The 25,989-nt window shown below is 37.0% G+C and overlaps 4 protein-coding genes and 2 pseudogenes across 4 annotated transcripts; 1 reads left to right on the top strand and 5 right to left on the bottom strand.

The window, feature by feature from the left end:
* Positions 1-2,257: 2,257 nt before the first annotated feature.
* Positions 2,258-4,079, bottom strand: LOC114380467 (PI-PLC X-box domain-containing protein DDB_G0293730-like). Its single transcript, XM_028339542.1, has 2 exons — positions 3,363-4,079; positions 2,258-2,980 (listed from the first exon to the last, which is right to left on the bottom strand). Exons 1-2 carry the CDS (start codon positions 3,786-3,788, stop codon positions 2,453-2,455), a joined length of 954 nt encoding a protein of 317 aa, XP_028195343.1. The 5' UTR covers positions 3,789-4,079; the 3' UTR covers positions 2,258-2,452.
* A 1,005-nt stretch (positions 4,080-5,084) lies between these two features.
* LOC114378584 lies at positions 5,085-8,474 on the bottom strand (annotated as a pseudogene).
* An 811-nt stretch (positions 8,475-9,285) lies between these two features.
* Positions 9,286-13,724, top strand: LOC114380000 (translocase of chloroplast 120, chloroplastic-like). The gene is made up of 2 exons (XM_028338872.1): positions 9,286-9,413; positions 9,738-13,724. The coding sequence occupies exon 2, from the start codon at positions 9,767-9,769 to the stop codon at positions 13,400-13,402; it is 3,636 nt and encodes a 1,211-aa protein (XP_028194673.1). The 5' UTR covers positions 9,286-9,413; positions 9,738-9,766; the 3' UTR covers positions 13,403-13,724.
* Positions 13,725-15,126: 1,402 nt separating this feature from the next.
* On the bottom strand, positions 15,127-15,946 carry LOC114379299 (dirigent protein 23-like). Its single transcript, XM_028337937.1, has one exon. It carries the CDS (start codon positions 15,883-15,885, stop codon positions 15,313-15,315), a length of 573 nt encoding a protein of 190 aa, XP_028193738.1. The 5' UTR covers positions 15,886-15,946; the 3' UTR covers positions 15,127-15,312.
* Positions 15,947-19,588: 3,642 nt separating this feature from the next.
* Positions 19,589-22,475, bottom strand: LOC114380258 (annotated as a pseudogene).
* Positions 22,476-22,594: 119 nt separating this feature from the next.
* On the bottom strand, positions 22,595-24,988 carry LOC114379788 (eukaryotic translation initiation factor 4B3-like). The gene is made up of 2 exons (XM_028338506.1): positions 23,786-24,988; positions 22,595-22,947 (listed from the first exon to the last, which is right to left on the bottom strand). Exons 1-2 carry the CDS (start codon positions 24,856-24,858, stop codon positions 22,878-22,880), a joined length of 1,143 nt encoding a protein of 380 aa, XP_028194307.1. The 5' UTR covers positions 24,859-24,988; the 3' UTR covers positions 22,595-22,877.
* Positions 24,989-25,989: the final 1,001 nt, after the last annotated feature.

Genomic DNA, 25,989 nt, shown 5'->3' with positions numbered 1-25,989 from the left:
TAATACAATTGCTCTTGAGCATCTACTCTGTTCAAATCTTTGTTTATTGTTTTTGGTTCCACAATTACACTTTTTTTTTTCAATGATTCTGTTTGCTTTGTAGCAACTTGTTCAGAGGTATTATCACATTCATTGTCTTTTGTGCAACATCATACCCATTTGGCCATTTCCCAGCTCCTTGGTGATGATATATTTCACTCAATGGAATTCATCGAGTACGTTTTGACTCTACCTCTTCCAATTTTCTGTTTTTAAAGCATTCTGGCGACAAATCTTGTCGGAACTATGAACCTTCTTGGATTGGGAAGAAATGTTTTTTTTTTTAAGGATTCAGAAGAAATGGGAAAAATTATTTTATCACAAAGTACAAGAGATATTTGTCAAGTTAATGTGATAAAGTGGAATAAAATTGTATTGTTGTCACTGTTATCATTACATCCATTATTCTTATTTGTTGGATAGAAATAAAGTGAAAAAAATAGAAAAGTGAAAAATATGATAAAAATATTAATTTTCTATCAATTGTTTGAAAAACAATACGAAAGAGAAAAGTTATTCGTGTAGAACCTACTGGAAAACATTTCTCTCCTCTTTCCAAATTGGAATGAAATAGGAGGAAATGATCTCTCTCCCTCTGTTTTCATTTTTTAGGTTTAGTTTTATATTTTTCTAATATATTCTCATTTCTATCCATCCAAAAACATATATTTTTCATTTTATTTATTTTCTATTTCTATCGCTCCTATTTCTTTCCTCTATGTTTGATTCTCAATTCATACAAAGCATAAAAGTGAATCAAACAAACCTAATATAGTTTCACTTACAAAACAAATAACCATTTATTAACAATCATTCCTAAAATTTATCAAAGAACTGTTGTAAGTTGTAACTTGTAAGTCCTTGAATCCTAAAATTTTTGTATGCTAGCAGTCGTAACTCGTAAGAGTATCATTCCTCTTCTCTAATGGCATTGATTACACGACAGCCCCGCCCTTACTTACCAACCGAAGAAACAAAAACAAAAGAAAAAAAATCAATGTTTTCTTGGGTCTAACTTTCTCTGGTAATATAATAAATTTAATTGCAACAGTGTTCAAAAGACTCAGTCTGATGTGCTATGATTGATTTATTTGCCACTTTAAAAATAAATAGTCGAGAAGGAGATTGAACCCTTTTTTGGACAGAACAGAATTGGAGATTAAACTTAAGCTTCGTTATTAAGAACTAGTGTCTTGTAAGAGATTAGGTAGACATTACGTAGAAAAATGTTGTGGAAAAAAATAGATTTATGTTTGTGAAATTTAAGAGCCGATAATTATTGTCAAAGTTAGGAGTTTATTTGATTTAAAAATTTAGATAAAGATTGATCGACAGTTGTAAGAGGTAAGTAATTAAATTTGCTTTTTAATAATGTTAACAAGTAAACGAATAGATACTTGCAAATTTCATGATTTAATTTCGTGTATACCTTGACTTAAAAGCTTATTCAAGATTTTATAATATAGTACTATCGCAGCTTAATTTGCCTTGTGGAGCAAGGCATTCCATTATTCTTGGACCAAAACTAACCAAAGAAGACACTGAGGTCACCAAAGGATTTGAGTGCACGTCTACAATTTCGTGAAGGACGAAACAACCGGAAACAAACTTTAATGTTTGTATATTTGGTACTTTCCGTTCTCTGTCCTGTAATGTAAGTGTAATTTCCTCTCTTCTCATCCTAGATACGGTTTTGAACATATATCAACTACAAAAATGAAACGAGTGTAAGTTAAAATTAAAAAGTTTAATTCTAAAATTCGTCCCTTTATTTTGTGTGTTATACTAAATCGTTCTTCTTATTTTTTTAATTTAGTATTTAAGTCTTGGTATATTTTAAAATATACTATCCTAATTTTTAGATTTTAACTATTGACCATTAAATTATAAACATTGATTAGATTACAAAGTTGATTAATATTTTCTTAAATAAATAAGAACTTAAAAATTGCTTTAAGAGAGGTTACATCCAAAAGCTCATTTGAATATTTAGTGCAAAATATAATATTAATATTAGTTTTATGCAAAATAATTCAAAATTCAAATTTTATTCTTTTTTAATTTATTATATTTTGATAATCTTATATATTATAGTATAAGATTAAATTCTATTTTTATGTAAATTGATTAATCTAAGACATGATAGTATATTTTGAGATAAAAAAGGACTCAAATAGTGAATTAAAAAATAAAGAAATAAATTTAGAACAAGAACAAATTTTGCAATTAATCCAAATTAAAGATTTGCATTCATATGACACCACAGCACAAACCACTGTTTATTACCACATCAGAAATTTCCACCAAATATTATGTGACCCCAACAACCATATGATCCAGCTACACTGCTACATAAAAGAGACAGAACCATGAACAAGAAGAGTTACGAGCATAAGAGAGATAATTTCAATTTTCAGGCTCTACCCTCAACCCTGGCACGTGTGAGTCCAACGCATGCATCAACGAAATCCTGGTCAATGAAATCCGTAGAAAAAATCTGCAGTCTATCTGCATACCCTTTGGAGAAGCACTGACTAATGAAGAGCCTTGCAAAGCCATGAATGCGCTCAGTGACAGGCTTCACACACAGAACGGGGTTATCCGCCACAGGCGTAACGGTATTCTCCACCCTGTAGAAGTATTTTCTGGACGTAACAGGTTGCTGCTCACTCAAATGCTTCATGTTGCTCTCAAACTTGGTTGATGGCAAATCAGTGTTGATCCAGTTATCCCTCAAGTACCCTGCACTCCACAGAGGACTCCCTGCCTTAGGCTGTGGCGATTTTCTTGGCTTCCAAACACATATAACTCTCTTTGGTAGCACCTCTGCGATTGTCTTTTCAAAAACCTTATCATCCTGGGGAACTAGGTAATCCCCCAGTTGTTCCTCAAGGTACTTGTCGAATTCCTGAGGGTCCTCGTGCCCAAACTCGGTTCTAACCTATATGATGCAAATATATAATGTCTCCAATACAGCGATACAATTATTCTAAAGTTATATAGGATATGATAAATATAAGACACATATCTACGTATGCATAATTACATTTCTGTGATCCAAATTATGAACATATTTCTTGAACATTATTGGAATAATATTATCGTTCTCACTGAAATCATCTATAATGAGGACAATTTCCATTTTTTGTTCATCAAAGGAGAATGCTTCTATGTCTCTTATAATGTATTGGACTTTTGTTAAGTTTTTAAAGACTTGGATACTTCGTCGTATTATTAAAGTGTCCAATAATATCATTATTTGATACATATAAGATACGTGAAGCAAATTTAAGATATGAGTGTAGTGCTTGATAGGTTCTAACCTCGAGGATGATGATCTCGGACTGAGTTTCTGATAAGAACTTCTTGAGATCTTTGATGACAACGTCGATGCTGTATGTAACGAGGACTCCGTGGCACACTTTACGATCCTCCTGCACCCGAATGTCAATCACCCTTGTCCCCAACACAAGCTGCTGGTAGATGGACAAGGATTGGCATTGAGCAAAAGGCCGAGTGATGCATGGGATGCCAATCTTGTTGGTTGCAGAATCATGGGTTCCAGGCCAAACAATTTGTTTTATCACAACTTTCTCAGGGTTGAGCTCAGACATCCATTTTTTTCTGTCTGAGGGATGATAATCTGAGCCAGGGTAATCTTCCCCAGAGTTTCTAAGATCAGACAGAGTTTTTCCCTCTGTGTGGATCGCCTTTCGTCTCTCAACCTGTTTGGAGACCTCGGAACCCATCAAAGAAGAGGAGAGGGGCAAGGACAACAACAACAACAACAACAACAACAAAAGGAATTCCTAGTTCTTCCTCTTCTATTGTTGTTGTTGCTGGAGTTAGCTGGTTCAGGTTATGACCTTGTTGGTGGTGGTGGGACTTAATATAATAAGGCATTGTCTCGTCAGGATTGATTGTTTTTTTTATCAATGTGAATAGAGTTGCTGAATTGGACAAAGGTTGAGAAATATGAAATGTTTCTTGTGCTTTCTTCATTCAATTGTTTTGGTTATCTCGAAGAATTTTGGCTTTTGGATAGGAAGGACTCCTCTATTAGCCTGTTGTTGTCTTTAACGTCGTGGGAACCTTCGCTCTAATTATTGGCAAGGAGTTATAATCGAGAATATATATTATTGGTTGGTCCACTTGTATGGCTGTTGATTGTTGAAGCTTCTCTGACTTAGTATTTGTCTTTGTTTATTCACTTAATATGACCAATTTTAATCGAGACCATATGATCACGTGTCGAAAAAACAAAAGTAAGACCAATTTTATTTCTTTTAATATTTTTCCTTGACAGCCAGATTTATCTGTGATAGCGAGAAGATATTAAGAAACAAATTATCAGACCTTATTTTAATTAGACACATGGATATGAGTAGTATAGGCTTATAGAAAATGAGAATCTCTTCCAGATTTGCTCGTAACTTGCAAACTAGAGCCTCAAACTTGATATCAAAACCACAGGTCACTTGTTCCAAGTTTTACCCTCTGCTTTTGGTGTGATGATGAATCATGTCATGAATCGATCAGTCTAGCGTGGCTATTCTCGCTTAGTTTTTTTTTCTGTTGATGTTTGTCCTCTGTCACGTTTTATACATTTAAGAAGAAAATATAATTAAACATAAAGCAAGAACCTGTAAAGAACTTGATGTCTTTCATTAATAATAGTGCATACTGCATATTATTGACATGATACGCAGATGCATTATCCAACCTTTCAATTCCCTGAGCCTTACATAAAACATCAAACTGATGAAAACACCACTAACAGTTCACTATCATATATTGCTTCATCGTTCCCTACGCGATTCAACATGAAGCATTTCAGAGAATGAGCTGAATATTTGTGAACCAGAAGAACGTGAAAATTTCCTCCATCAAATGCTCACACAGTAATCTCTCACCTATCAATGACCATTAGGAATTCGATTTGTAATTTCACAATTAGCATTCCCATATTCCATGGTCAGGCTCTTCGGCAAACATTCAACGTCATATAAGGAAAGAGATGTGCTTCGAAAAAAATAAGTAAGATCTTTGATAGGGGAATTTTTTTGTTATTTCATTAAGTTGGTGAAAAATACAAACAAAATAATGGGAGAAAAGAAGGAAGCAATAAATCTTTCACTAAAATCATCTGTCTTCTTCGGTTCTTCCCACCCACCACTGTCCTCATTCCTCCTTGGTTTTTAAGGAGGAAACATCTAATAAGTAATAAGTATAACAATGTGGAAGTTTAACTTTGCAGAATCTGGTATCAGCAAAAAGAAAGTGAAAAAGAAAAAGAATAATAACTTAGTAAATGGAAAATATTTTCCTGCTCTCTACAAAAAAATGATCTACTGGGAAATTTTATTATCTAACTTTCACATGTTAATGGGGCATGGCCTTCCATGCGGTAACTAAGTGCCCACAAAGCTGAGTATGTCGTTTCCTTCAGAGGATGTGACGCATCTAATACAGTGAAAGTATGAACCTTATTATCAATTTCAATCCAACTAATAGCCTGACCTTTTCCTCCCCTATCTCTCATCCAAAATATGTCTTATTTTTCTCAACCGATTCCCATTTCCCAAGTGCAGCATATGTCCTTGAAAGTAATTCGTAGGCAGCAGAAGATTGTGGCTGCAATTTAATAAGGAAAGCAGCTACCTCTGCCCCATGATCTATATTTCCATGCATTCTACATACACCAATCGAAGAATTACAAACATGGTCACCTGGCTTACAATCCATCATCTGCAGATCCTTCACTGATTCATTAAAACATCTAGCTTGACCCAAAAGATTAGCTAAGCGTGTATAGTGTTCTTGGTCAGGGACGACACCATGCTCACTAGTCATGGACTTGAATAACTGAAGCCCTTCCTGAACAAGACCAGAATGACAACAAGCATTTAGAATGCCAACAAAAGTGCCCTTATTTGGCTTCACTCCTATTTTTAGCATATTATATAGCATCATAATTGCTTCTATACCATACCCATAGTGAGCCAGTGCCAATATCATCGTGTTCCACAACACTACATCCTGCTTATTTCCAATGAAATTAAAGACTCGCCTGGCAGTTTCCAAGCTTCCACATTTCGAATACATGTTAACAATAGCACAAACGACAATAGTATTTGGTTTGATGTTATTCAGCACCAAAAAAGCATGTATTTGTCTACCATGTTTCAGTGAAGCAATAGTGGCACAAGCAAAGAGGCAAGTACTGAGTGTAAATTGATCAGGTCTAACTTGATGCTTGATCATTTGTTTAAACACTCCAAGTGCTTCATAACCCATACCATTTCTTGCATAACCTCTAATCAAAGATGTCCATGAACAGGAATCGCTTTTAGGCATCTGACTAAACAACTCAGCACCCGATTCCATGTCCCCCCACACAGCATAACCCGAAACTAATGTCGTCCACGCACGAACATCCCTCACAGGCATGTCATCAAATAATCTCCTCGCATTTTCCATCTTCCCACACTTGGCATAAGCATCAACAATTAAGCTGGATATAACTACATTGGACAAAAACCCAACAACCAAAACCTGCCCATGGATCTGCCTACAAAGTTCAAAATCCTTCAACTTTACAGAAACAATCAAGACACTAGCAAAGCTAAACTCATTATACCCCACAGACAATCTCCTCAACTGTCCATAAAATCTCAAAGCCTCAGCAAATCTGCCCTTGTGTGCATATCCAGCCACCATTGAATTCCAAGATACATGATCCTTGTGAGGCATTTGGTAGAAGAAGCTCCTAGCTTGCTTCATCAAGCCCAGTTTGGCATACCCAGAAATCATATTGTTCCAGGTGTACAAATTTCTGTCGTCCATTTTGTCGAACACCTTGCGTGCCTGAGCGAAATCGCCGCAGCTGAAATACATTGAGATCAAGTGGTTGGCCAGAAGCGTTGGGGGGCGCTTGAAACCAGTGAGCTTCAAGTGGAGGTGAATGAATTTGCCCTCTCGGTAAGACCTGGTTTTGGAGCAGTGGCGCAAGAGGGTGGCGAGAACGTGAGAGGGTAAGCGAATGCCCTTGAGGCGCAAGAGGTCGAGAGAGGAAACGGCGTCGGAGAGGGAAGGGTTGGAGAGGAGGGACTTGACGATGCAGAGGTTGTGGGGGGATTTGAGGGGTTGGAATGAGGGAGATGGCATTGGCATTGGCATTGCAGAGAAAGACCATGTGAATGTGAAGTGTGTAAGTTTAACTTGAATAACTTCATCATCTATGTCAGCGTCAGCGACGATGAATGGGAATAGAAAATGAAATTGGAAGGAAACTCGAATGGTGGGTTCGTTAAATCAGCTCCGGCCACCATCGACGGTGGATCTCAGCAAAACCAATATGGCTCAACAACCCATCGGCCTACGCCATCTATGAAGCACCAACAATACGAACACCGGATACGACACGGACACATGAACATCTGTAATGTCCAAAATATAAGATGCAGTATGGATATCGTGCCGGTAACTAACACGGACGCGCGTGTCCGTACTTTATAGTACAGCCATGCTTTAACCGAACCGTATTAACCCCAAATCCTAGTTTACTCTGAGAAAAAAACATTTTCTGTTTTTATTTTTACTTTAACTACAAAATTGTAACTTCATTCTTCACTTATTATTATTATTATTTTTTTATCTTTCAGTATGAGCATTTGGTAAAAAAAAGTTTGAGTATGAAACATAGGCCGTTGTTATGGTAAACAAAGTGGTTTACTTTGGACCAGTTTTAGTAACCGTTAGATTCATTTCAAGCTCAGAATAATATCGTACATCATATACATAGGATCTCTTCCGCACCTCCCTATCTGCAACTCTTCTCCACCGTGAGTCGTTGCCAGAGGCGATTTCTAGCGCGACGCCACTTTTTTTTTTTTCTCCTGCTTCTCCTTTCTCTTCTTTTGCATCTCCGCCACCATCTTTGTTGGGATCCTCGTCTCCGCTGCTGTCGAGATTCGAAGATTGCTGCGGTGGGAACTCTCTCTTCTAGCGCACATTGGGTTTCATCGGAGACTTGACGAAAAGTGACACCGGAGGAGTTACATGGATCTTGTCGGAGACAGAGAAAGGAAGAAGGAAGCATTGGATTTGACTGGATCTGGATCTGTTGGTTACTGGGGACGTTACTCATTTCTTCAATAAATCAACTTTGGCAAAACCATCGCTTCTACCGTGAAGATGAGGAAGCACTAGAAGTGTGTTTTGGTGCGCCGCTAGAAGCATCGCTACTATCGACAGCAGCGGAGATGCAGAAGAATAGGAGAAGAAAAAAATCAAAAAAGACACACGGTGTAGAGGAGTGGAAAAGATTCTATGTGTAGGATGCACGGTATTATTGTGCGCTTAACATAAATCTAACAGTTACTACAAGTGGTCCATCATAGCCCGCGCCTGAAATATAAGTGATAACAAAAAGATATTGTTTTAAAAAATAAACACAACATTTTAATTGAAAAACCAAAGTAATTTGGAATAAAATTCATGTTGATGCCTTTGACCATCTTTAAACATGATCAAATATTTATCGGTATACATTTTTTATTTTGTTTATGTACATATTATTTGTTAGACATAAAATGATAACAATCGAAGATATTTTCTTGACTTAATTTTGCATGTTGTGGAAGATAAAGTCTCAAATGAAAAAGAGATTGAATTTGATTTTTATTAACCATCATCACAAAATATAAAGTCAAAGAAAATTGCCTTGTTGGAATTTAAACGGCAATCCTAGATTCATTGCATTATAAGAAATGTAGTAAAGTAAAAAAAAAAATCAATATAACTTAGGGCACAGTTATTTCGTGAATTATTTGTTTATTTTTTAGAATATGAGATTGAGACACGTTTATCATGAGATATTATTACTGAAAAAATCCAAAAAATAAGATTTTCACATAGAAAAAAAAATTCTAAGACTAAGCACATAATCTTTGAAATAAATGACCTTAATACTAGTAAGTTTTACATAAAATATATAGTATTGAATAACAAAAAATATTGGTAGTAAAATAAAAGTGAAGAAAAGTGATTTATTGATTAGCCCCGTGATTAGTGAAACTTAGCCTAGGCATCCCCATGTGATAAAATCTATAACAGGAGAAACCCTTATTCCACGTCACCCTGACTTGCGTATTTGACGACGATACCTATGCGCCTCTCCCCACCGTCCGATCCATATTCCTCAATCCGATCTCCAGCCGTTGTTCATCTGTCCTTATCTATTTACTGCCAAAGGAGTAAAGAAACCCTCATCTGGTGTTATGCTCAACTCAACTTCCACTTCATTTCCACCCCTACCACGTTTCTCACTCTCTTTCTCTCTCCCTCTCTCTAATCCCACCTATATTACACTGGTTAGCATTTCTCCTATTATCTTCTTTTTCATTCAATGTTTTCTTTTATTTATCCTAAACCCTAATCACCTGCCCCTCATTACTTCATTCCGTTATTCCATTACTCTCCACTCTGAACATTATTATTGTTTTTATCTTGTAACTCTTAATTTGTATTGGGCTTCTATTTTAATTTATTGTTATTGCTGTTCAAACTTGCAATTGTTTATATTAGTATTCTTAATTTGTGTTTTTCGTTCCCCCGCCTCCATATTTTCTTATCATTATTCGTCGCTTGTATGGCTTTCTGATTCCCCCCACCCCCCTCCCCTTTGATGAATCTAGGGTTTTTGAGTGACATCGAGGATTTTGTTATGGATTATGAGGCTGATAAATTTGGTGCCAATGGAGAGGGAGAGAGTAAGAGAGTGGGTGAAGTGGTTTCTGAGGAGAGTGTAGCGGGGTCTGATCAAACGAAGGGTTTAGAAGCAGAGTATGTTTTTCAGGAGGCAATGGAGCCACGGGAGCAGGTCCATGATCAGGGATCCAAACTCAATTCGGAGGATGCGGTAGTTGATGAACAAGACGATACTGAAACCGGTAGTGCATTGACTTCTGCTTTGGCGGATGGAAATACTCCAGATGCCGTGCAGGAGCCCGATTCCTTTGAGCAGGCTGTTGGAGCTGATACTGACTCTGGGAAGCTCGGGGAAGATGAAGTAATTGCTAAGCAGGACTTGGAGGAAAGGGATGGGCAGGGAAATGATTATGTTCCTTTGGATGGTGTTGACTCTGGAGTGCCTGGAGATGGAGAAATTTGTGATGAGTCCTGTGGTGTGGGGGATGATAATCTGGAGAGTAGTGATGGGGGTGATGGAAAGGAAGAATCTGGGTTAAATTCTGACAGAGAGATGTTAGTTCTGGAGAATGGTTCTATGGTGGATGGAAATTCTGGTTTGGTGAGTGAGAAGGCTGAAATTGATGATTCTGAATTCATGACTCCTAGAGAGAATGGTGGTATAGTGTTGGACAATGGAAGCACAGATGAGGTGGATGGTGTTGCTACTGAGGCTATTATGAAATCTGAATCCAGTGAGGTCATTCCAGCCCAAGGTACTGATGCTGGGGATTTGAAGGAGTGTGCCCCAGATCCTGAACTTGGAGATGACAAGATAGAGGTAAAGTTAAATGCTTCAGTTGATCCTTCTGGTGAGATTCAAGATGATACATCTGAAGAAGTACACGGCAATTCAGCTCACATGACTTTAGAACATCAAGATGAAGTAACTAGGGATATGAAGGATGATTCTCTGGGCACTAATATGAGTCACAAAGATAGAAATGGTGAAGAAATGAGTACTGATGGCATTCAAAATACTGAAATAAGAGATTGTGGGAATGGCTATGCTGAAGCTGGAAGCTCACCACCCTTTTTGGAAAATTCCTCTAATCAGCCACTGTCTGTTCAGGAGGCTAGTGCAGCTGAACCAAAGGAAGCTAGTAATAAGGATGATCAATCTCAGATTTCTGATGAAGAGCATAGAGATCATGACAACACTTCTGTGGTTGAGGAGCCTGAAAGCATACAGGAGAAGATTATTCAAGTGACTGGAGAGCAACATGTTCAACCTGCAGCAGATATTTCTTCTTCATCTGAAAGGTCTGCCGGTACTGTGCCTACTCCTGTCCGTCCTTCATCTGAAAATTCTGCTGCCGCTGGGCCCACTCCTGTTCATCCAACTGGCCTTGGTCGTGCAGCTCCATTACTGGAACCTGCATCTCGGGTAGTGCAGCAACCTCGTGCTAATGGTACTGTATCTAATAGTCAGTCCCAGCAAATGGAGGACTCCTCGAGTGGGGAGGCTGAGGAGTATGATGAGACACGTGAGAAACTTCAGATGATCAGGGTGAAGTTTTTACGGTTGGCTCATAGGCTTGGGCAAACTCCCCATAATGTTGTTGTAGCTCAAGTTTTATATAGATTAGGATTGGCTGAGCAACTCAGAGGAAGGAATGGGGGGCGTGTTGGTGCTTTTAGCTTTGATCGTGCAAGTGCAATGGCTGAGCAGCTCGAAGCAGCAGGTCAGGAGCCACTTGATTTCTCTTGTACAATAATGGTCCTTGGAAAGACGGGAGTTGGTAAAAGTGCTACCATCAATTCTATTTTTGATGAGGTTAAGTTTAATACCAGTGCTTTTCATATGGGAACCAAGAAGGTTCAGGATGTTGTGGGAACAGTGCAGGGCATTAAGGTACGGGTCATTGATACACCGGGACTTCTACCTTCCTGGGCTGACCAGCGAAGCAATGAGAAGATCCTCCAGTCTGTTAAGCACTTTATTAAGAAAACTCCACCTGATATTGTGTTGTATCTTGATAGGTTAGACATGCAGAGCAGGGATTTTAGTGATATGCCACTCTTGCGCACAATTACTGAAATTTTTGGGCCATCCATTTGGTTCAATGCCATTGTGGTTCTGACTCATGCTGCATCTGCTCCTCCTGAAGGCCCTAATGGTACTGCTTCCAGTTATGACACGTTTGTTACTCAACGTTCTCATGTTGTGCAGCAAGCCATTCGACAAGCAGCTGGTGACATGCGTCTCATGAATCCTGTATCCTTGGTGGAGAACCATTCTGCTTGCAGAACAAATAGGGCTGGTCAGAGAGTATTGCCAAATGGCCAGGTTTGGAAACCTCATTTGTTACTTCTATCTTTTGCCTCTAAAATTCTGGCTGAAGCCAATGCTCTTCTCAAGTTACAAGATAGTCCACCTGGGAAGCCATATGTAGCTCGAGCAAGAGCGCCTCCATTACCTTTTCTTTTGTCAACCCTTCTCCAATCAAGACCGCAATTAAAGTTGCCAGAGGAGCAGTTTGGTGATGAGGACAGTCTTGATGATGACCTTGATGAATCATCAGAGTCTGATGATGAAAATGAACATGACGACTTGCCGCCATTTAAACCTTTAACTAAGGCCCAGGTGGAAAAGCTGTCTAAAGCTCATAAGAAAGCATATTTTGATGAGTTGGAGTATAGAGAGAAGCTTTTGATGAAGAAGCAATTGAAGGAAGAAAAAAAGCGACGGAAAATGTTGAAGAAAATGGCAGAATCAGCAAAAGATCTACCAAGTGACCATAGTGAAAATGTGGAAGAAGAAAGTGGTGGTGCAGCTTCTGTTCCTGTTCCCATGCCAGATTTGGCCCTGCCTGCTTCTTTTGATTCTGATAACCCCACTCACCGGTATCGTTATCTTGATTCGTCATCAAATCAGTGGCTTGTAAGACCTGTTTTAGAAACTCACGGATGGGATCATGATGTGGGTTATGAAGGGTTGAATGTAGAGAGATTGTTCGTTCTCAAGGAAAAGATACCTTTATCTTTCTCTGGTCAGGTTACTAAAGATAAAAAGGATGCTAATGTTCAGATGGAAATATCCAGTTCAGTTAAGCATGGGAAAGGGAAAGCAACTTCATTAGGTTTTGATTTGCAAACTGTGGGGAAGGACTTGGCTTATACATTACGCAGTGAGACAAGATTTACTAATTTTAGAAGAAATAATGCAACCGCTGGTCTCTCATTTACTTTACTTGGTGATGCCTTATCATCTGGATTGAAGATTGAAGACAAATTGGTTGCTAGTAAGCGATTCAAGCTGGTTGTCAGTGGTGGCGCAATGACAGGGCGTGGCGACATTGCTTATGGTGGCAGTTTGGAGGCCCAACTGAGAGATAAGGATTACCCTCTTGGTCGTTTCTTAACCACACTTGGCCTTTCTGTTATGGATTGGCATGGAGATCTTGCTGTTGGGTACAATGTGCAATCTCAGATCCCAGTAGGACGTTATACAAACCTTGTTGCCCGGGCCAATTTGAACAATCGAGGGGCCGGACAAATAAGTATTCGATTAAATAGTTCAGAACAGCTTCAAATTGCTTTGATTGGTCTCATCCCTCTCCTAAAGAAGCTAGTTGGTTATCATCAACAATTGCAGTTTGGACAATACTGATGATGATAGCGTTAGTTTATTTGAGCTGGAGCACTTTGATGGTATTAGGGAATGATTTCAAGATGGCATCTTTCATGAAATGAGTGATACTGATTTTCGTTATGTTTTTTATACTCGAAAGTTTGTCTTATTTGATCATTTTCTCTGTAAGCAATTCTCTTTTGGTGGTTTTGTTATATTATGCTGCTGAACTCTAAGAATTACATCAATTTATTCTTGTCTTCTGCGTATATATTTAAGGCATTGTAAATTCTTCTCTTCTTTCTTAGAATGTTGTCACTTGTACTTTTCGGCTTCTCCATACTCTAATAGCAGTTTGTGCTCTCAGCGCTATTCCCTTAAATTTTGCTTGTTGGTTTTTGGCCCGTCGCAGTACCTTTGGTATGTGTCGATCATCCCGTCCAAATCAACACAACTGCTACTTGAAATTATTAGAAAATGTCATTGGGACACTGCCAACCAAGTTCGAAAAGATGTCATGCCTTTTTTTAACTTCCATGAAAGAATGCTCGATAAGTGTTTATCTTTCAAGAGATTTTTTTTTTTTGCGTGAATTATTGATTGTGTTGGGCCATTTGTTTCTCGGCCTTTTATGGCGGTTCTTGATGCAAAATAGTCGGCCATTGTCATACAAGAACTACACGACAAGTTGGAGATAAAAAAAAAATCCTACACGACAAGGGCAACGCCATTGGTTTATGCACTGTTCACTTTCCCACCGTTTGAGCATATCCATGCAAATTATCGGCTGGTGCTTGTCATTTGTGAATGCATTATCTTTATTCAAAATGAGATGCAAGTTCATGTTAGTCATCAGTGGCCAAGACAAGTGATTTTTTTTTAATGTCCATGTAACATGCAAATCTTCTAGAGTAAAGCACTTTCGGGAGAAGTAACGTGTACCCTTTTAATTTTACACATCGACAAATCTCAACTTATGCCACCAGCATGCCATGGGATCTGAGACATGTTGACGTGAAATTTCAATACTCTAAAAAGACACGTTATCGCCCCTGCCCTACTAAAAGCTTTATCAAAACTCCCATCCTACTACTCTGTTAGCCTTCTAATTTTTCGGTTTAAAGGACAGAAAGTATAGACAACATGCGTGGGTTTAGTAATTCGCTACACATTTACAAAATACATGTCTGATTAGATTTCAAAAATTAAATAAAACATCACGGGATAACAATAGTCCAATACTTCAAAGACAGACAACCCAGGACAATGCAAAAGCTAAAATATTGTATTCGTCAGGGGAAAAAAATTGTGAAATGGTACATTTTTTTTTTTGGATAAGTGGTGTTGGAATGAAATTTTTTTAATCTCATTTCATAAGTATATTTTTATTCTTTAAATTATTACTGAACCGATAAAAAGGTACACGCATGAATTCATATCATTTTATTGTGTAAAAGTTTTGTATTAAAAGTATGTTTGGATAAATTTCTCAATAAACACTTTTAGGTCAAGAAAATAAAGTAAAAAAAAAAAAAGTTTGTTTTTAAGCTAAAATCAGTTTATAAATAAGTTACAACAACAACAACGCCTTATCCCACTAGGTGGGGTCGGCTAGTTTATAAATAAGTTAATATGTAAAAACTCTTACATTAATTTCTCCAAAAGATAATTTTTTATGTATATACTAATACTAATTTTAACTTATGCAGAACTTAATTACATGCCTTAAACAGACTATAATAAGAAAAAGAAAAGACAAAAAATAACAGAGAGAAAAGAAATAAAGGTTTTATTAACGGCTGGAAGTTATCAAAGCGAAGTATATGTTGGGATGTGGTGGCAGTAGTAGAAAAAGAAGGAAGACATGACAAGAGAGTGTTCCATGGAGACAAATAACTAATTAAGCATTAAGGAATATAGAAAGAGTGGACAAATGTAAGTTGTTTAGTTTAATGAAGGAGGGTGACATTGTAGGCAACAATGGCATCACCGGTGGTGGGATCAAACCAATGAGTCTTGGCAAGGGCATAGCCACGTGCCATACGGAACAGACCCGTGCCACCCACGACAGGCATCTCACGAACGGGGTTCATGGCCGAGTTTTTCCCGAGAAGAGCGAAGGAGCTTCCATTATATGGGCCGTCGGTGAAGGAGTAACTCATGGCCATCAAAAGCCCAATCTCCTGCTGACACGACGACCCATAAAGCCCCTGGGCCCGGCCCACTATCTTCGACTTGGGGTCCGATGTCTCCGTTAACGGGTCATCCGCCATCATGATCGCCCCGAACAGGGTCATGGATGTCTTTTTCTTGTCAAGCGGTTCAGCCACTCGAACCGCACTCGGGTTTTGCCCACTCAGCGTGTCGTGGAAATAGAATTCCAGGTTCGTCACCGTTTCCTTATTCTCCCCTTCAAAACTCGCACCCCAATTCCCTGCTTTCACTTTTAAGCTTTCAGTCACTGCCATTGCACACATTATGCTTATTGTAATAAGCATCATCACCACGCTTTGCCTTACCATCTTTGATCTTTTTTTATATGATCAATCACTTCCCTTTGCTTTTGCCGTGTAATACTACTTGTATATATAGTAAGATCGATCAAATTACACGGGCATTTCTTGTTTTGTTTCTTTCAATTGAGGTTCAGGCACGTGTTTTGTTATTTTTTTCTAGATGTAGGTTCGCGCATGGAGAATTTTGTTTTCCCTCGATAACAATTCAAAGGGCAGTTTAACAACATTATACGAACGATGTAGCGTTTTCAACTCATGGGGTCCACGTTTGCTTTAATTCTTTCGTTAATGGGTGTAACGTGGTCGTTTAGCTGCTTTAGCAACCGCTGAAAAGATGAGACAACTTATAAAATGGTGGTTTTGAATATGTTGCATGTTGTTTCTGGTGCAGCAGCTACAAGAAGTCAAGACTTTTTTTCCCCATGTGGCTGAAAGCTGTGTAAGGTAAAATTGCTACTATTTGTTGTGAAATTCTTATACAAAAGTTGGTAGAAATATTTAATAATCTATCGTGATTGGAAATTTGGTAATAAGGTTTTAACAACAACACCTTTTAGTCGTGATGGTAAAAAAGGTGCTTACAAAAGTCATTCGATCAAAATGGAAACATCTACCTACCTACCTATCTCTAGCAGTAATGTCGGTGCCATGGTGCTGAACAAAGAATTCATTTCCAGTGTATTTGGATTGAGAGTTTTAAAATAATAAAGAATTTAAAATGCAAATTAATTTAAATGAAGGAAATCAAATTTCATTCAATTGCAAAAATAATCTGTTTGGACCATTAATTTAATTTGGATCATTTGATTAATATCTACTTCTCATCCTTTCAAAACTCATTGATGGACCAAAGATCAAGCATTGGCCATGTTTGAAGCTTTGTAACACCGATAGCATTGACGGCAAGGAGGCACAACACCACCACGTTGAGGGATCCATGTCGACGTCGTCGACGATGGTGGTGAGGATTTTAGAACTTGTACATTAGTGAAACATACCTGTTGGCAACGATCAACGTTGTGTGTGTGTCATGTCTGTCAAAGTCCTATAACAAACGATGGTTGAGCATTGAGTTTTTCAATTTGTGCCCTCATCTCGGTTGAGGAATATTGTGTTCCGATGAGTTTTCGATTGCAGGAGGTCATTAAACATCAATCTCGTGGAATAATCTCCTATCGTCAATAAGCAACGGAACCGAGAGAAAAGAAGTATGTGGTGTGACGAGTGAAATTTGAAATTCCACCTATTTTAGTGTAATTGTAAATTCCTTATTTTAAAAAAGGACTAGAAATTTGAAGAATTTATAAAATTCTTAAAGTAAATATCCAAACGGAACATTTTCTTGAGTATCAATTCAAATATACCCTAAAAAATTACATTACCCTTTCTAAATACTCTTTCCAAATTCACGGTTACTGTCTTGTTCTTTTTTCTTCACCTACTTCATAGCAACAGTTTTTTTTTTTTTTTAATGAAGGCACTACGAATATTTTCCAACCCAAAACAGAACAAATTAAAGAAAATTAACAATAATGATGTATCATACTAGTTATATGATTGTGAAATGGACAATGATTTAAGGGATTGTATAAGTTACCTCAGTAAAAATCGGATTAGACTATCCTATCAAAGATGATTGGTGCAATTCAGAGGTGGAGGAAGGGAGGGAGCCTACAAGGCCAATGGTTTTTTCAATGTTTTTAAACTTCTGTAGTATTATATATAAAATTATTTTCTAGATCCCCTCCTCTTAAATCTTAATTCTCTAAGGTCTCTTTAATAATTTTTCATTAACATATTTACTAAAAAGTGATTTCTTTTTCTCATTTTTTACTATCGTCTATTTGATAATTATATTTAATTTCTCATACACTCTTTTAATTTTCCATAAGATTGTAATTTTTTTATTGTTGTTGTTCTTTCTACTTTTGTGTTGAGTTTCTTTAACAATACTTTTAACATTTGAGTCCTGTAAAAAAAGAACAAGCATCACTCTTGGTTTGAGTCCTATAGATAGGAAAGGAGAGAGTTATAAAATACTTAAAATAATTTAGTAGCTTTCATAAAATTATTAACTTATAAAAAAATTAGCTTTGAACAAACATAACAACTTATTTTTTTAGTAATTTTTTTATATTTATAGTTTGTATTTTTGTTAATGGTACATCTATAATTAGTTAATTTAATTAAGAATGGTGACTTGATAATTTTAGCATGCACTTATTGTTTAATGTTGAATATTGAAGTCATTATATGAACCAAGTGAAAGATCATTAGATTATTTTAACTAGTGCCTCGTGTAATTATAAAATGATTTTAAATTAAAAAAATGCCTAATATGATAGTTGTTAGGCTTAAAATGTTGTAAAGTCATTTTGGGATTAACAATTATTAAAATCAATTTCCTCTTTGCTTACTTAGTTAAAGGGCAATTTTGGCAATCAAATGAAAAGATGAATTTGAAAAAGGGTGTTATGGGAGGTTGGTTGGTTGGTTTTCATTCTAAAAGAACCTCACCTATACACATCTCTCTCCGAGAAAAACTTTTAGGGCAGAGATACTTTTCATAAGACAAGCCATTAAAGGGAGTAACAGAAGAGATACGTAAAGAAGATTTGAGAAAATATCAAATGGCAATTTCTGCACTGCATTATAGATTCAATTAAGTTTTCTAAACTTGCTTACGGAATTTACAAAAAATGATAAATGTGGGAAATACATTATCTAAAATTCCTAAAGTATAGCTTCTTATATGTTCAAACATAAGAAATTACACATCACAGTATAATTTTCTAACACATATGATAGATTGGCCTTATGAATTAGACAATGGTTTCAATGATAAAGATGTGATATATCTCTTAAATCAGACATCCTTTAATATAAAGTATTCATTTTCAAACATGTGTCGCTTGTACCATAAAAAACTTATCTGCTTCAATTTATCTCAAAGAAATAATTGTCCTTTTATAGCTTCAAAAGATAGCTTTTGAAAAAATAATTATTTCCAAAAATAACATCAACAAACACATAATTTTTAACAAATCGGTAGATGAAAGTTCGAAGTATTGAATATAAAAGGGAAGTTAAGGCAGAAAAATTGATAGATAATTTTTAACAAAGAAACAAACACATAATTTAAAATTTTCTTTTAGTGTCATGATGTAATTATATTCTTTTGTTTATTCATTTGTTGGAGGCACGTATAAGTAGAGGACCGCGTAACTTGCTTCTTGACAGCATAATACATAATGAGAGAAAGAAGAGTCTAGTAACTACAACTTCTACCGTTGAATGGCAATAGTCTCATTAGCTGCATAGAGATCCATCGGCCTAGTAGTGCTACATAAATTTGTTACCCCATTTATTGGTGGAAAGTTACAATTGGCACTATCAAAGTGTTATATAAACTATCCACGTGGATAGTTTTCTTTTATTTTCAAAGATACACTTCCTGTACAAATAACTTTTTGCTGTAGATTTTGTATATAGTTCTCATGCTACAACGAAAATGTATTAAATAAACTTTTAATAAATCAAGTTAGGCCATAAAAAATGGCCTATGCCAAGAAAATAAATACTATTAATCAAACTTTATATTTAATGATCTGATGAATCTTGGCCTAACTTGTTTTGTCCTTAATTAAGAGACTTTCATTCCAATAGAAAAATAAATACTTTAATTTATAGTATTGGGGTTGGGATGAATTTGAAGCAATATCAGCTTAAAAATGTGGGGTGAGGAGCTACACTGCCAGAAAAAGTAATGACCTTATTCCATGCTACTATTCATCTAAAAATCATAGTATAAACACTTACTAAATCAGGGTGATTGATGTTGAATTCAATAATCTCAGCTAGTAATCTCACAGGAGAAAAAACGAGCTCCTGCAGATAATCGTTGATAGACAACTTGAAGTCTGCCAATAAGGTCCTCATTTCACCACTTTGGAGAGGGTTGAGAATGATGCTTAAATTTTCTATTTCCAAATTATCTACCACTATTGCACCTCTTTGCCTTGAAGTGGAAAAAAACAATATAATCTTAGTGAAGCTTAGCAAGGGCCAGGAGAGTCAAAAAAATATTCTAAAGCAATTTTTACCTTAACACATTAAGATGGGCCTCAAAGATGGGAATGACATTGGATCCATCATAAGAATTCAAAAATGGATTCCTAACAACACCTAACTTCTTGGGAATTTATAGGGACATCTAGCATTTTTGCTGGGACACCCAACAACACAATGAAAGGGCTAAAATGCCCTTCACCTTTTCTATGGATCGACAATCCGTATAAAGCTTATGAAAGGGTAAAATTAGAATTTTTCATCTTTTGCTGGATGTATTTTTGCTGGGACACCCAACAACACAATGAAAGGGCTAAAATGCCCTTCACCTTTTCTATGGATCGACGATCCGTATAAAGCTTATGAAAGGGTAAAATTAGAATTTTTCATCTTCTGCTGGATGTACCAGCAAAATGCTAGGTGTCCCTAGAAATTTCCTAACTTCTTTCCTTTGAGCCCATCTATTTTTAGGAACTGCTTATATCCATTAGGAGGTATAAGCTTAGCCGCTGACTTTGTCGCTTCATGGTCTCTTGGGTCGAACCCAACAATGACATCAAGCACATGAACTGTGTCTGAAACTGTCCTACATATTGGACTTTCCAAAAAAATACATAATGTTAAAGATTTAAAATTCAAGTAGAACATTTATATGTGGGGGTTGCTATTGGTCCTTACCATCATTTCAAAATTTCAAAAATATCTTTCCCCCAATGCACAATGAAAATACACTTTTGTTGCATAAGTAGAATTGCAAAAAACATTGCACAATGGAATCATTGTACTTTATTTTTGCACCTCTAGTTGTGCAACAGAATTATAATTCCTTAGTGTTACATAAATTGTAACACAATGAAATCATGATTTCGATGTGTGGTAAATTATGCAACCTAATAGAATCATAGGTTCGTTGTGTAGCCAGTAGAGGGAAAAAAATACCTGAGAAGGGAAGGATACATGATGGAAGGAGGGAGGGAAGGAAGGGAGTGAAAGAAAAAAGCAAGAAAGAGATGGGGTGGGTGCCAATATGAAAGGAAAGGAGCAAAAAGGTATTTTGATAAAAGCCAGTTAATAATAGAGGCCAAAAGTAATTTTGGAGTGAGCAATACCAATTCCCTTTGTATATTACTAATTCAAGCAAGCTAAAAGGTGAATCTTGTTACCCAATTGTATCTTGACGAGGTGAAACAGGTATCACACCTGCCCTGCTAGTGAGCCCAACAGTGGGTTTGAGTCCCACTACTGAGTTGTGGTGAGCTGGGCAAATAATGGAGCCATCCGTTTCAGTTCCCAAAGAAATGGTAACCATGTTAGTTGCCACTGCAATGGAGGATCCAGAGCTAGATCCACATGGACTTCCCGACTCCACATAAGGATTCTTAATTGTAAGATAAGATATACAGATAAATTAACAAAAAGTGACTCACTAAAACATAAATAAGTTGGAAACTCTACTACCTCTTCCATACTATACGCGAATCATGGTATCTGTATAATTCAATTAGCTTAATCACTAATCTTGACCAATTTTTCCGAATAAGTTGAAAGCCATCTTTATGTGTTGAATGTGGAAGAACTAGTTATCCTGCCCAAATCAAATTTAAGCCTTGCGCATATTTTTCAAATTTTTACTTAATTTTCATATAATTACACTCTCTTAGTCTTTGGTAGAGAAGAAATATCTTATAAAATAAAAAGTTATTGAATAGTAGTGATGGGTGAGTTACTAACCCTTGCAAGTCCAGCCATTGGGTATAGGGATGGCACCGGCATCTCTGAGCCTGGCCACCACGTGCGCATCACGTGTAACCTTTGACCCCAGTTCTTCCCGTTGACCGAATTGTATGGGTATTACTAACATTTGATCAGAGTTCTCTTACTTTAAAGCTAGTGTTTTAAGAGCTCCTTTAAGATGACCTCCAATTGAATCATTTTCTTTTCAATTGGATACAAATGAAGAATAAATTCAGAAAGTTTAGTCGATGATTGCTGCGTCCACTACTTTAAGCCACAAACAAGTAATAACTTGTTTAATCCGCTATTTTACTACACCCTGCTAATAAAAACACATTAATGTTTTATATGTATATAACATAACTGAGTTTTTTATTAACAGTGTAGGAATAGACCAAAGCTTAAGGATGAAGCCAGGTCAAGCTGCATACCCGCAGCTAAAAAGGTTAAAAGAAAGTTGCAGCTGGTGCTTAAAATAAATTGGAATTTGTGGTGTTCAATAACAATCTAAAGCATATTTTGAAAGGCTTGCTTATCTTCTCAAATTCTTTCAACGTGCAGACAGGAGGCTGTGCCGTCTGCAACAATTAACACAAGGATGCTTAACGTAATATAGGCCACTCTACTAGCTGCATATTGATCTCTAATCAATAACCATTTTGCAAAAATTTAACTCGGAGGAGAAAGAAAACCAAGTCGTTTACGATGTCAGATTTACCGGGTAGAGGAAGCCTTTGTTATTCTCTGCAACTCTCTACATCGAGAGGGATTCTGAATATCCGAGTTATCCATGGCGATTACATATATCATTGAATTGAACATGAACATCCTCTTTTCTTCTTTTTTTTTGTGAAAACTCATGAACATGAACATCCTTTGATAAAAGGAAAGACAAAATAAACAAATTCCAAAATTCATCACCAAGCTTACTTATATAGATTATGAATGATGTGGGGAGGAAATTACGGTAACATTTAGCAACAAACATATTCATAATAACGACTGACTAAGCTACCAACACTGCTACAAAAAATGTCTCTTAACTGTTTCAGTATTAATCTCTCACAATAAAACATGAAAAGATAAAGACGGACAAAACTTCAATGGGAAACAAAAAATAAGTTTTAGAGGTTCAGTGTTCGTTTCCAACTCTCTTATCGATCAATCTGCAGGGACCAAAAGAAATTAATAGCTCTTCAATTTTTTTCAACGTGTTCATCTTCCACTTCCTTTTTTTGATCAGGTTCATCTTCCACTTTCTCAGCACTGCATTTAACAGCAAACAGGCTCAACAGCATTACAAATGGGAAAAAAAATACAAGTCGCAAACATACTCCATATGAGAAAACAGAAATTATGGCAAGTTCTAAGCACCAGGTAGGATTATGCTCCGTTCCATTCAAATGATGACATTTCAAGCTTGCTTAATTAATGATGGGGTCCACCACCAACACATTTATCATTTTTATTGTTGTTGTTATTTTTTTACTATATACCAAGGCTTAAGTGATAAATATGGAAATGTGTACTGAGTCCATCAGAAGATCTTCCAACAATCAATCAAGTCTTAGGCTAGCTAAATGACTCAGCCTAATAATAATAACATTCTTCTCATCCACTCATCCAGGAGAGACAGACAGCACCACTATATGCTTAAAAACCATTTTGGCATAAAGAATAAAGAAAGGTCAGTAACCAAAAGTGTCATTAAGAAACTGTTTAAAATAATATCCAAAAATCAGTACTCTAAATTAGTTGAAAATACTACTGACAAAAGGTACATAACATCGGACAGGTGAAGGTTATAACTAGCATCTCATCCGCATTAGATAAAGTACCACATTGCACACACAGAAACAACATATGGGAACTGGTTAGAAAGAGCAAATTAACATCCCTGATAACAGTTCTGAGCCCTTAGTTCATTTACTTTCCCATTCTGGTATCAGCTAAGAGGAGACACTGAATCAATCTTTTTAAGTTCCTAATTATTATAAAAGATGCACAACACAATCTCAAACACAAAAACAAGTAATCAAGAAGAAATAGAGGGAACTACCACTACTACTACCGTGTTGGGTTGGTATTGGTATCAATGACAAACCTTTTAGGACGATCATCATCAAATTGGGGCTTCCTCCAACTCCTCTCAGTGCGACTTTCAGGCAAAGTAGCACGTCCTCCACCACCGTTGGAAGAGCCAAAACCCCTCTTTCCAAACCCATCACCACCACTTGCCTCCTTAATCTTGACGCTCTCAAGCTGCTCATCAATCTTCTTCCAATCCTGCCCTTTCTCCGCCAAAACCTGCTCCCTCGGCCTCGCCTCTCCGAACGGATTAACACCTTTAGGCTTCCCCGCATTATTGCCATCAGCCCCTTCATCGCTCACGGACACTGTCCGAGGTTGCAACACAAGCTTCGGCCTCCCACCAACACTCTCGCTACCAACGTTGGACTCGCCCTTCTTTGTGTTCCAATTGTCGGAATCCGCGCCGCCGCTGGAGCCGAACCCAACAACCCTCCTCTCTCGCTCGAACCCGCCGCCGTTGGAACCGAATCTCCGCCCTTCAGAAGGCACGAAACTCTTATTCGAAACCCAGCTGTCAGATTCATCAGCGCGCGACTGCGAATCGAAAAACCCTCCTTTGTCCCTCTCCCTCCTTTCAAACCCCCCGGAGGGTTTCTTCGCGGCGGCCCAATTATCAGTTTCGTCAGCGCGCGAAGGGGGAAGCTCGCGATTGGAATCCCTAGCCCCAAAACCGTTTCTCCTGGGCTCGTCAGAAACCCTAGATGAACCCCAGCGGGAATTGGAAGACTCGTCGCCGCCGGAGGAGTTATTCCTGTTGGGGCGGTCGCCATAGTTGCGGAAGCCGCCACCGAGACGGGTGCGGTCGAGCTCCTCGGCGGTGCGCTGGCGGGGGCCGGTGGGGAGGACGACGGGATCTTGGTCGGCGAAGGCGGAGTCGGGCTTGGCGGTGAATTCGGCGAGGGAGTAGGTCTGGGCCTTCTTCTTCTTGGGCTTGGTGGCGGCGGCGGCGGCAAGGGAGGGGAAGTCGGCGAGTGGCTTGTCGTTGGGGTTGTTGTTGTTCTGTTGAAGGAGCTCGGCTTCGTGTTCCTCGGAATCTAGGGCCCACGCGCCGGGCTTTGACCAAGCAGAAGACACAGTAGCCGCCATTCTCTGATGATGATGAAGCAGAAGCACTCACCACCGCCCTTTGTTTTCTCTCTTTCTTCTCTTCCCTATCAAACAAGCAGCTTGCGTTTTTCTTCAGCAAACCACAGCCACGCGGTGGACACTTATATATATGACATCAGACCATAATGTTTCTTAACGGTGCCAATTACCTCTTGTTTTGTTAATTAATAAAGATTATTTCCTTTTAATGAAAAATAACCAATTTTAAATTCTGAGACAAAAGATGTTGATGTCTTGATGTAGGAGTTTAAATCAAAATTGAAGTGTGGCAATAGGAATAATTTCTTGGCAATTTTAAAGTTGTAAGAATCCAAAACCTAACTTTTAAAACATAAAAGTCATAACAAAAATCAAGAAATACAATAAGAATAATTAAAATAAAAGAAGGTAACTTGACTTATTTTTCTTAATAAATAAATCTAAATTTGATTTATGAATAATTTTATTTTTCCACATATATGGTCAACTTTTGGTTGGTTTAAAGAAATATTCAGAAAAAAATAACAATAGGTTATTAATTTTAAAGAGAATGCTAGTAATATTTTTTAATTTGTTTTTCATTATTATTAGTTGAAAATTATTAAAATTACGAGTAGAACCGTAGAACTCATTAACAATTAAATAATAGTGTGTTAATGAGAATGCATTAAAGAATAGACTAAATGATCATTTATTTATCCTTTATTTTATTCAGAATGATTTTTTATTTTTTTTAAAAATTTCCTTTAATCCTTTATCTTATTTAAAATATTTAAAATAATCATTTATCTTTTAAAGAGTTTAATTTGATACCTTATTTAATTTAATAAATTTAAAATGATTCTTCGAATATTTAAATATATTAAACTTTATTTTTTGAATAACACTTGAATAAATAATTATTTTGAATATATTTAAATAGTTAAAAAACATTTCAAACCTATTAAATTAGATAAGATACAAAATTGAACTTTTTTAAATGATGAAAGATTATTTTAAGTATTTTAAATAAGATAAATGACAATAAAAGATAAAAGATCTAACTTAGCACAAAGAATAAAATAAAAGATAAAAATGATCATGTAGCCCATAATATGTTCCTACCTTGTCTCTTAATCTCATATACCACAC

Source organism: Glycine soja, chromosome 12, assembly GCF_004193775.1.
Source record: "Glycine soja cultivar W05 chromosome 12, ASM419377v2, whole genome shotgun sequence".
NCBI lineage: Eukaryota > Viridiplantae > Streptophyta > Magnoliopsida > Fabales > Fabaceae > Glycine > Glycine soja.
Note: the sequence above shows the minus strand (reverse complement) of the source record. Positions and strands in the feature narration are given on the sequence as shown.